General features: G+C 37.2%; 1 protein-coding gene across 3 annotated transcripts in view; it reads left to right on the forward strand.

Moving 5' to 3' along the window:
- Positions 1 to 6,594, forward strand: part of LOC109725560 (isoamylase 1, chloroplastic) — a 35,807-nt gene extending 29,213 nt beyond the window's left edge. For 2 of the 3 annotated variants that reach the window (XM_020254799.1, XM_020254800.1), the window contains 7 exons: positions 3,467 to 3,559; positions 4,028 to 4,186; positions 4,487 to 4,570; positions 4,924 to 5,004; positions 5,099 to 5,181; positions 5,263 to 5,380; positions 6,143 to 6,594. In XM_020254799.1, coding sequence (XP_020110388.1) covers positions 3,467 to 3,559; positions 4,028 to 4,186; positions 4,487 to 4,570; positions 4,924 to 5,004; positions 5,099 to 5,181; positions 5,263 to 5,380; positions 6,143 to 6,400 — 876 coding nt within the window. In that variant the 3' untranslated portion in view covers positions 6,401 to 6,594. The remainder of the gene's footprint in view (positions 1 to 3,466; positions 3,560 to 4,027; positions 4,187 to 4,486; positions 4,571 to 4,923; positions 5,005 to 5,098; positions 5,182 to 5,262; positions 5,381 to 6,142) is intronic. The other variant, XM_020254801.1, reaches the window with a different exon arrangement.

Genomic DNA, 12,729 nt, shown 5'->3' on the forward strand with positions numbered 1-12,729 from the left:
CTGTGAAGCTAACTTACTAACATGTTTGTGAAATTAAGAACTTCCAGTGCATGTTTAATAACATAAGCATGCTTTGTTTTTCTGTCCTTTACTTGTTGATGTGCAGTAATGGTCATGGGGAATTTGTAGTTCGACCTTGTAGTTTGATAATCAATTTGTTATGAATCTTATGATTTCTTATGTTTAACTGGATGACAAATTATGAATTAACTGCCCATAATTCACTAGACAAGGAACGTCCACCTTCAGATATATGAGCTTACATGAGTTGTAAAAGACTTGAAATCTCACAGAACTCTGTTGGTCCCCAGGGGTAAATTAGAGAGGAAAATCAAGAAAGAAAGCAAATCTTAGATAGCATGAAGAAATCATTATATATGAATGTGAATTGGTCATTTAATCCCATTTGAAGAACATAGTAGAGTAAAAGACTAGTAGCCTATGTGTCACGGATGCGAGAGTATTCCTTGTGCATCCGCATTGGACGCAAGTACGATGCAGGTGCGCCAAGGACACGCACTCGAAGCGCATCCATGGTGCGTTTCTTTTTTTTTTTTTAGAAAAAAAGTGCGCTGTCACTGTGTCGCGACAAGTGGGTTTAACCTGCACCCATTAAGGAAAAACAAAGAATGGTTTCGTGTGAAATTTTAAAAGAAATTCACCTACCCTCCTCTCATCTATCTCCAAGCTCCAACACAACCTTTCTCTCCCTCCCTCTCTCTCTCTCTCTCTCTCTCTCTCTCTCTCTATGATCCATCTTTTCAGCTTCTGACTCCCACCATTTCCTTGCCATGNATTTTGAAATTTTTAATTTTTTATTTAGAGTTTTCACTTTCCAACTAATTGTTTATTTTTTTTCTATTTTCCATACATTTTTACAGTTTTTCATGTCATTCTATTTTGCATTCGAACTCTTTTTGGACAATGTAAATAAATCATGTATGTTGGAAAACTCTTTCCTTAAAATACATGAACTATCAATAAGAATCATAATAGCTTTCATTCATATAAGAAGTTAGAACAAAGGCGGAAAAGATCTAGTTCGTCGGATGCAAAAATACCAAAAGAGAATCGAGAAAGAGAGAAGAAAAATAAAGCACACAGTATTTACGTGGTTCGGCTACCGGCCTACATCCAGGAGCGAAGACGGAGCGGAGATCTTCCATTATAATCAAAGTGGTGTACAAAATTTGCATTTCTCGCAAAACCCTAATCCCAAAAATACACCCATACTCTTTCTCATCTGCCGCACCAAATTAATAGAATAAATGGTATATTTATAATAGTGGCTAAATCCTAATACAACTAGGAATATAGATCCACTAAGATTAGGAATATCTCAATAAGATTAGGCATATCTTAATAAGAGTAGGCATAATCTAAACTTATCTTATGGGATAATGAAAACAGAATAGGGTTAGAAAATCTTGCGGTTCTAGAATTCGAGACATATCTAACAATCTTCACCTTGGCTTGAATTCTCTGTCTTCTCCACTAAAATCCCAAAGCTCCTGAATTGTTACTGCACATGCAAACAAGTTTACATAATACTTGAACTCGATTGCCTAAAAGACTTAATGAGCAAATCCGTGGGATTCTCTAAAGTGCCAATCTTTTCATTCTCCAACTACATCTTTTGCAACCTTTGTTGCATCAGAATGACAACTTGTCGTAGAGCGAAACTGTTGGAGCGATCAAATTTTCGATCTCAAATTTCGTCGACGTCTTAAATACCCAAATGAATAATCCTTCTCTGATACCAGTTTGTTATGACAAACGCGGAAAAGATCTAGTTTGTCGGGTGTGAAAATATCAAAAGAGAATTGAAAATAAGAGAAGAAAAATAAAACACACAATATTTACGTGATTCGACCATCGGCTTACGTCCACGGGCAAAGACGGAGCGGAGATCTTCATTATAATCAAAGTGGTGTACAAAATATGCCTATCTCGTAAAACCCTAATCCAAAAAATACACTCATACTCTCTCTTATCTGCCGCACCAAATTAATAGAATAAAGGGTATATTTATAATAATGGCTAAATCCCTAATACAACTAGGAATATAGACCCGCTAAGATTAGGAATATCTCAATGAGATTAGGCATAATCTAAACTTAATGGGATAATCAAAACAGAATAGGGTTAGAAAACCTTTCGGTTCTAGAATTCGAGACATATCTAACAGAAGTATAGCAATATTTTCATAGAATTAATATTTTATGCATTATAAATTTATATATTATTATATTTAAAATATTTTATACATAATAAATATATATTATTATATTAAAATATTATATTTTATTTGTTGTGTCCTTGGCCGCGACAAAACAGTCCAACTGCTTTCTTTATCTCGCTTGCCACAATTTTTTTACGCTTCTATTACAGCAAGATGGGGAATGAGCCTAGACCTGCCCTAGGTGTGGCAGCATCCCTGATGGACCAGTTCTTGCGGAGATTCCCTGAGAATGTCCCTCAGGAAGGAGATGAAGCCTCTTGAGTTGTCTTTGATACCTGACGAGACTTTCAAGGTTCAAAGACTTATAATTTGGGCCCGAGCAGCAGCCACCTCCTTCTAGTTCAAGTTTGTTGAAGGACTCTTTCGTGCCTAAAAGATTCATCTAGGATAATTTTCTTATTGTCCATGAAATTTTCGGCAAATCCGCTGCAAGAATACGCTGCTCGAAATTGAAAAACGGTTCTGTACAGGGGACAACAAGGGTGACTTATCTATCCTGATTGAGTGCGCTGCTTTTTGAGTTTATACGCATAAGCACATATAAAGGATATGCTATTCCGATATATCAGTTTTGTGTTTTTATTAGAGCCTGACTCGAAGAGGGGTTATCAATGCTGAAGAACGGAAGATAGCTCCTAACCTTTGCCCTTGAAGAGCTTTGAGTGCTTGGCCTGAGTCCATCGTAAATTTTTTGAAGCTACTGAGTCACCATGTTTGTGTCATGTTATGTCCATTGTCTTGTATCCATGTCCGTGATGCCTAGCTCCTAGCAGATGTTTCTTAATGCTAAAATTTGGTGTTTGTTGGTTTCTTTGGCATCTGCTAATTTTTAATGACTTATAAAGACCCTGGATGGATGCGTCTATGCCCGTAAGGAAAAAACCTATATTAGAAAAAGGGAAGAAAAAGACCATACTTTGCTTTCTGTGAACATGCAAAATATTAACATAGTATGTTTCTGTTGACATTTATATGGCTCATTTTCAAATGGACAAACATGTCTGGTTTGGCAATGGTTTTACTTCTCTTTTCATAAATTTCTGAGTGTAACAATTGCTCTACAAAGGAAGATCCATTATTTTGTTTTTGTACATGTGTGTGTTGTAGATCCATTATTTTGTTTTTGTACATGTGTGTGCACAAGCGCAAGGTGCTGCTTATCTTTTCCATTTTCTATAGTTCCAGATGGTTTTCACTCTTATTACCCTTGCTCTGCTTTCCCAGTATCGTGACATAGTTCGGCAGTTCATGAAAGGCACTGATGGATTTTCTGGAGCTTTTGCCCAGTGCCTTTGTGGAAGCCCAAATTTATACCAGGTGATGATTGTCCTACTTTTAGTTAGATTGCCACAAAACAAGATAATGATATATTTACGATAACTGATACAGTGATGTTCCAAACTGGTAGGACAGAAAATCTCAATAAACTACCTAAGTCTACCTGAAAGTAGTCTTGCTTCAGTAGTATATAATTTATGTATCTATCACTAATTGATTCTTGACTAGTGGTGGGACTAGCAGTTAGAATCATCTCTCATCCGCTGGTTGCATATATAGATTGATTAGCAGTTCAGACTTAAAGTACGTCAGACAAGGCTCTTAATTATATTTGGCTCAAACAAAATTATTTTATCTTGATTATATATATGATATGCCATATCTAATAACTGTGATACTACTATATATGATCCTTTTACAAGAATTTCAAATTCTGTGTTTGTGTCGGACGTTGAACTTACTGCAAAAAGTTTATTAAGTTTGACTCGAATGGCTTGTCTGAATCAGGAAGGAGGAAGGAAACCCTGGCACAGCATCAATTTTGTATGTGCACATGATGGGTTCACATTGGCTGATCTGGTGACGTACAATAACAAGTACAACTTATCAAATGGTGAAGACAACAGGGATGGGGAGAATCATAACCTTAGCTGGAACTGTGGGGAGGTAATTCTTGAGAACAATTTAACATTGCACTAATATTCAACTATATTATTTTATTCATTACATGTTGCTCTAATTTAGCTTCTATCAGAATGTGGTAATCTGAACTAAGTTAGTCACTTGCGATAACTTGATTTCTTTAATCTATTTCTGTGGCCAAGTAGTATTAGACAATTGACATATGTTAGTTGTTTCTAAATCTAATTTGTCACAAGTACTTCTTGGCCTGTTACGTAGGGAATAGCTCGATCAACTCAATGGTAAATATCTACTATTATGGTATATTCACTGTGACTACTGTAGGAAGGAGAGTTTGCTAGCATAACAGTCAGAAGATTGAGGAGAAGGCAAATGCGCAACTTCTTTGTTTGCCTATTGGTTTCTCAAGTAAGTGACAACATTTCCCTTAGTGTCATATTATCACCTAGTCCTTAACGAACTCTATAATTTTATCTATGGAATCTTAGAATCAAACTCTGCTTCTTTAAGGTGATGTTATGGAATTTTGTTCGAATAGAAATCAAGAAGTATAAGATTTAACAACACAGCTTGATGTCCATCGACTTCCTCAGTAGAATAAACCCAGATTGCTGTGTTATCCCATTGCATCTTGGAGTGGATTCATGTTTTGGGCTTTCGTTTTCAGTGTCTAGTATTCTTTTATCAATTTTTCTTCCCCTATAGTCATGTTGATCTACAGAGCGGCAAATTCTGAAGTATGATATTTTCAAATTCTTCAGGGAGTTCCCATGATATTCATGGGTGACGAATATGGTCACACCAAAGGAGGAAACAACAACACATACTGCCATGATAATTACGTGTGCCATTAAACTTCATCCTCTTTTTTCACTCTCTCGTCCATAACTTAGTACTTAAAGTTTGTTTGTTCGATTTGATTTCCTTGCAATGCAGATAAATTACTTCCGCTGGGATAAAAAGGAGGAAGCAGCATCTGACTTCTATCGTTTCTGCCGCCTCATGACAAATTTTCGACGGTAATCACCGTTTCATTTTTTAGGAATGCTCTCTATGACATCTCTTTACTGTTAGCATAACATAAATCATCGCTACTACAGTGAATGTGAATCTCTTGGCTTAGACAACTTTCCAACAGCTGAACGGCTCCAGTGGCATGGCCACCAGCCCAGGATGCCCGACTGGTCTGAAACCAGCCGATTTATAGCCTTTTCCATGGTATGTATCTATCTTTCTATCTTGAGATATTCACATAATGATGCCTTGTAAAGAAATCTATTAGACATACATATTTTGTGCAATATCTGAATTTTCATACAAGCCCTTCAAAAGCTTAATTTCTTGCATATATAACACTCTCATACTTGATAGAAAAAGGACCTTTTCTTAACTTGTTAACTAAGGGTTTAAGTGCTATGGCACGGGATCGTGCCGGAACTTGCCGGCATGGTGGCATGGTACGGCACGGTACATGCTGGACTGAGCCGATGCGTGCCGGTCACAAAAAAATTCATGTGTACTAACACATAATAGTTATTTTCTTTAGCAACAAAATATTCTAACTATTTATTATGTATTTTTATCAAATCTTTTGAACTTTATTGAGAAAATTACTAACTAATTTAAAGAACAGAGGGTTTTGAGCGGGGCTGTATCGTGTCGATATCTTATACGCACGAGACGGCACGGTAGATACGATCCGTGCGATCTACCATATGGGCACTTAAATTCTTGATGTTAACCTTCCTTTGTAAGTTGAATCCCCAGCTTTTGATAATAGTATTTTTCATAAAACTGTGTTTTCAAGGGAATATAAGAAAATTCAGATTAGAGGGCTATCTGTATGTAAATTGTTGTTGTTTTTTTTTTTTTTTTTTTTGCAGGGATATAAATGCAAAATCTCCTTTAGATCTTTATGTTAAACTATGTTATTATTCTTTTTCTTTCCGTCTAAACTATTATGTATCTGCGTTTGAGCAGACTGATAAAGTGAAGGGAGAGATCTATGTGGCCTTCAATGCCAACCATCAGCCCGTCATCGTCACTCTGCCGGAACGCCCTGGCTATCGGTGGGACCCGCTGGTTGATACAAGCAAGGCCGTGCCTTACGACTTCCTCTCCAATGACCTCCCTGACCGGGCCTCTGCCATCCAACAATGTGCTCACTTCCTCAACTCTAATCTCTATCCTATGTTGAGCTACTCTTCCGTCATCCTGATACTGCGCCCAGATGTTTAACAAGGGAAAGAAGGAAAAATAAAAAGTTGGTTCTTCAGTAAGAATTTTCATCCATCTTTCATAGAATGGGATTGTCGTAGTTCGGAAGCAGCTTAAAAATGTCGTTGGGCATTGGGTTTCTTAAACTCGGAACACAACTCGTGTTCAACCTAAACGCAGATTTGATACTCTTCATGTTATGATTCGGCACCACCGGAGTCCCTGCTCAAGGCATGCTCCGATATCTCGTCTAGGGAATCTTTAGTTGAGGCCCTCAATATGATTTTACCCTGATCCATTTCATAGCCCTTTCAGCTCTTTCAGCTCAATAGTTCTCTCCTACTCGTTCTGCTCATTATTCTCTTTTATGGGTCAATCTACATACTCTAAAATCAGGCCCTAGAGGCTTTATATCGCCTTATAAGAGGCCAATCCTTTTGGATTTGCTAACATTAAGACTTGGAAAGGGTTGCCAGTTGACTGACCCTTTATGAACATTTCAGCATTGCAACCGGTCGACTGACCCGACCCCTTCTGACTGCCTGATTTTTTTCGATATCTACTCCCCACTGGCAACCACAAACCAGTCTGTCATGCTCCGAGTTGTAGCGGAATCCGAGCTCGACAATAGATCTGCCGTATACACAGAAAGCTTCATGTATATGAAGCGAAAGACGCACCTGCAAGTAATCCTAGAGGTTACAACTAGCATATATCAGAATTGAAATAAAAATGCTAAAAATCAAATATAGTTCATTATACAAACATCAACACACTAAATATAGTCCACTATACATATATCAACACAAAATAGTACATGCAACATATCTTCACCAAGTACAAAGTCATCTCTCGTAGCTAAAAATAAAAAACATAGCATGCCAACTTAGTCGTCTAAGTATGTATAATGAACTATTTCGTCTAAATATGTATAATGAACTAGTTTCTAAAAACCAGCTACAGCAGGTGCTTCTCTAACTTAGCGAGCACAAGTAGGTAGGGAACTAACTCGCGATTTCCTTACCTCGATCAAATGTAGCGACAAATGTAGAGGGCTCTTCAAGAAAAGGTCAACAACTGAGGGCTGAGAACTATTATAAACATATAGTCCTTAGTAAGTGCCATCACTGATGATGAGGACCTACCCATTAACTAGATTTACTAAAAGATAAAAATAAAGAACTTGAAAAGAATCTATAGGTATAGTGTATAGGAGTGGCAATCCAGCTCGTCGTTCTCGTGTTCGACTTGAAATGAGCTCGAGATCAAATAGCTCGTTTAATAAATGAGCTGAGCACGAGCTGAAATTTTCAGCTCGTTTAATAAACGAGTCGAATACGAGCTGGGGTTAGCTCGCTCGTGTTCGGCTCGATAGCAACTCGAAAACATATATTTTATATTTATATATAAAAATTAATAATTATATATGTATATAATATAAATTTTTATTACTCGATTTTTAGCTCAACCTAAATATAAAGCCCAACTCAATTATAAAATGATTCATTTATATGTAAAATTCTGATCATTNACACGAGCCGAACACGAGCTGAATTTTTAACGAGCCAGCTCGTGTTCGAGCTGACCCCAGCTCGCTCGTGTTCAGCTCGTTGACACCCCTAATAGTGTCAACGAGCCGAACATGAGCGAACTGGGGGCGGCTAACACGAGTTGGCTCGTTAAGGTATTCAGCTCGGAGTCGAACACGAGCCGAACACGAGCCGAATTTTTAACGAGCCAGCTCGTGTTCGAGCTGACCCCAGCTCGCTCGTGTTCAGCTCGTTGACACCCCTAATAGTGTATCTATATTATTAATGCTCAAAATGAATCTACAGCGTGTAAGTAAATGCATCAACTAGCTATCAGATATTTATTATCTAAACCCAATCCAAATGACAGCCTCCAAGGTCAGTCAAGCTTGCGCCAACCTACTACCATGGCACCATCCTCAAGGGTGGCCAGTTAAAGATACTACCACAGCACCATCCTCAAGGGTGGCCAGTTAAAGATAGGCCGCCCAAAAGGGCTGCTGCAACACCAATGCATAAAATCCAAACTCTAGAGCGGCACTCGAGGGGAGCGCCCCCACCGGGTAACAATGTAGTTTTTGTCAAGCTCAAATTTGGCTCATGCAGGCTGTAGTCGATATGAATGATCAAACAGATCATAAAATTATAGTCAATACGAATGATTCGGGATCACCGTCAACCTAGACGGCACCTTACTTTACAACTCAATCCATCCACTGCTGTAAAAATTCATTTGGCCCTTCAGTACGAGCGTAAAGTCATTCTACACTAACCCGCATACTCACCACCCTCTAACTAGTGCGAAAAATAGGTGAAAACAGCTGCTGCAGCTAACTACTGCCAACAAAGCATCGGAAAATAGAAGTATAGATTTCATGCATATTTGTAGTCCAATATTAGCATATAAAATTCTTTACATGCAGGTTTAACATGTTCAAAGTTAGGATTTCACCATCTCGTATGCAATTCCACTAATTCTAAACTATAACATTCAAGTTTGATAAATAAACAACATGCATGCATGATTCATTGGACATAAAGGCAATTCGTAGTTTTCGGTAAATTAAATTCATCTCGGATCACTAATCCAACTATGGCAAGGATTCTACCAGCTCAATCCCTCACTTCTTGGTCCAGGGACCAGCAAGAACTCCAAAATATCTAGCAAACTCAGCCCAACCTGCTAGAACATCCAATGTTCAAAAAATCACTAAAATCCCCTTTCAACTCAAAAATCAGATTTTCATCGAATTTAACTGAACCAGCCTCCAAGCCCAGCTAAGAATGGCTTTCAATCAACAAGAGATGTAGTAGAAAACCAGCAACTACCCACCAAAAACTCAAGTAGGAGAAAGGATGAAGAAATTAAAGAAAATCCGATCAACATCCAAATTTCCGCATATAGTGAAAGATTCACCAATTAAACTCTTACTATCCTGATATTTGGTTGAGGGAGTAAGTCCACAAGCTCTTTTCCCTTACTAGAACACCACCAACACGATCTCAATTCCGTAGCTAGAAGTTCAATTTCAAGAATTGGATCAAAAGGTACCACAAAAATCCAACAACACATACAATTCAGCTGAAAACACAAAATTGCCTCAATTTTCCTCCAACTGACCTCAATTTCAGCTGATATAATTGATCCCCAAACTCTTCTCCATCATCTACAGCTTGAGAAAGAGCCAATTGGCAGTGGAAAGATCCCAATTTACTCAATTTTTGCCTGCAATTGCAGCTGCTACTGCTGATTGGCTGATGCTGCTGATAGAAATTAACCGGCACATCAGAAAAAACGCAGCGGAAAATAATTTTGCACTTTTAAATTTTTTTTTTTTCAAAAGCCAAATACATATCACATATGAAAACCGAAAACCAATAAATCAAACCGTTGCCGGCGGATCATTCTCATGTTACTTGTGTAAAAATTTAATCTAAACAAAACTCTTTATATTCAGAGATCTTACTGTGGACCAGTTAAGGTCTCTTGATCTACTGTACGGTTGAAACTGAATATGACGAACAGAGATTCCGATGAGCCGCGCACATGCTCGGCCTCTACGCGTATCCACACGGAATCGGCGACCCGATCGATCTTCGTCTCACGAATAGGATGAGTCACGGACCATCTGGACAGTGCTAGCAATCCTTTCATGATCCACCAGTCGATGAAGAGTAGAGAAGTTGATCGGAGAGAAACACGTGTGCGCGCGGAGAGAAATCGGAGAGATTGATCTCTATATGTATATAGATCAAAAGGCTAACATGCATCAAATTAATTAAGATGCACGGCATCTTAATTACCATGCATTCAATCCATATGGCACTATGTGCCGTACGTTTCAACTTTTTTTTTTTAATTCATTGTATTTTCATACATACATATAAATCTATATATGTATATATAAAATCTTATTTCATAAAATCTTATCTAATAAGATTTTTCTCTCTCTCCAATAAAATTTAACAATTAAATATTCATGCTTATCCAACTAAATCAAATCTAGTAAAAATCTTTATCTTATAAGATATTATGAATATTTAATTATTCTCTAATCCAATTAGAGATAAATATTAATCTCTCCAATATTTAATTAGATCTTATCTAATTTTGATCTTATCCAATAAGATTACTCACTAATATTTAAATCTCATTTAAATATCGTTTATGATTAAATATTATCTACTAATCTAATTAGAGATAAATTTAAATCTTGCGCATAATTCTCTAACTGATTCTGAGATCTTAATCTAATTAGGATTATCAGTTATAACCGAATCGAATAATTAAATCTAATTTAATTAAGCAGCTTCCTTTTATTTTTATCGCTTACACTAAACTCTTTAGTGAACGAGTTTCATCCAAACGATTCAGGTGCACACAATTCCTAATGTGTGTGACCGCATAGGTTCATTACCATTCTGCAGTGGAGCTCAATATCAAATTCTTTGATATTTAATTAGAACTCTTCTAATCGATAAATAAGAACAATTCAATTCGAATCATTCATATTCTCTCACCGTTCATGAGTGACACCTAGCAGTATATCACGGCAATCCAGAATGGTGATGAAAAATGAACCTTTCCGCTTACAATTATCATGTGATTAATTCCTTCCAACATACAACGTCCCAATCGAACTAAAGTCATGGTTACTCGCCAAACCTTATCATTCGACCATATGACTAGAATATCTGAAATCAACTCAATATGGTAACACAGTTAGAAACTCTTTCTACATACCATGTACCCTGGCCAGGGGTTTTCCGAGTCAAGTCCGATAGACTGCATAGGACATTCTCCCTCGTCATTGAAAGTGTTGGATTCCTTATTGCGCATTCACATGCCTCCTCGTATAAATTACTACAGCCAATCAGTACCGAACATAGACCCGTGTCTAGAGTCTAAGTATTAGAACTATCAAACGGTAGCAACCTGTACGTGAAGCAACTATGATGCCTCAGGTTCGAGGAGTACTTCACACAACTGTAGCAATGAACCTGTCACTGACGAGCATGGAACCATGTGACTGTTCAATTAAATAGTCACGCTCAGTGTACTTGTTCTCTAATAAGCACATGTATGCTTGTTCTAGTGTCCCTACACTAGTGACTTGAGATTCGTCAGCTCAATTAGAAACATAGCATACACCGGCCTATCCAGAATATCACCGTCCCTATAATATTTCTCTGGCTATGAGCATTTAAAGAGTCTCATACAGAAAAATAAATATCTCAAATTTCTAACTCTTAGAAATATGTCTTTTAAAACAAAAACTCTATGGACGATTCATGTCAAATATTGAACTGCTATACAATAGACATGAATAGAATATTTGCCCTCATATTATGAATTATAAACAATTAATACATAAATACCCTTAAGCTAGTGTCACCATATTGGCTTTTGGGCATATAACTAACAATCTCCCACTTGCACTAAAGCCAAACACTCACATATCTTATATGCATTATTTAAAGTCAACTCTTTAACCCTTGAAGAGTAAGCTTTTTAGCTAGTGCATCCACTGAACTATTCATGACTATTATATTCTACTTAGCAAAGTTGTTGGGAGTATAACTCATTTCCATTCACTAAATACGTCTGGATCATTGATGAGACCTAGGTTCTATATGAACCATATGGAGTTCTAAACTCCATGAACCAAAACATATTCTATAGTGCATCTCATGCAGCGCCACACTTAACCTTCATGTTATCTTGCTCAAGCTTTTCAAGCAACAACAACTCCAATACAATCTTATAAAATCTCTCTTTTCTCTCTTTAGTGTCAATATTTCACAAGTAATAGATAATATCTATCAGTAACTGTTTGAGTAAAAAATAATAATAATAAAATATCATTACTGTCGTTATTATTATTTTTCTCATATAATAATAAAATAAAAAAAGGGGGAATTAGTTGAGATCCACGATTTAAAAGAGATATTAATAATAAAAAAAGGAAGGGAAATTAGATTCCCATGTCCCATATCCTCTGTACGATTAACATTCGTTCTATTACCCCACAATCGGCGCCGTGATCAACCTCCAACTACCCACGATTACCCAACTAACCCACATCCTCCGCGCGCCCCATTACTCCACGATCAACTTTCCAACTCCCCACGACTCCATCATTGACGTGATCAAAAAAGAAGAGGGAGGGGAGGCCATAAATATACCTGACACACAAAAAAAGGGGACGACTGTTTTTGAACTCTGAAGAAAACCTTCCACAAATTTTTTTTCCCTGTTCCCGAAAGAGAAGAAAAAGAGGTATTGGTAGTCATTCTTCTTCTCCATCTCTCTGATAAACC

The sequence above is a fragment of the Ananas comosus genome, linkage group 20, assembly GCF_001540865.1.
Source record: "Ananas comosus cultivar F153 linkage group 20, ASM154086v1, whole genome shotgun sequence".
Taxonomy (NCBI): Eukaryota; Viridiplantae; Streptophyta; class Magnoliopsida; order Poales; family Bromeliaceae; genus Ananas; species Ananas comosus.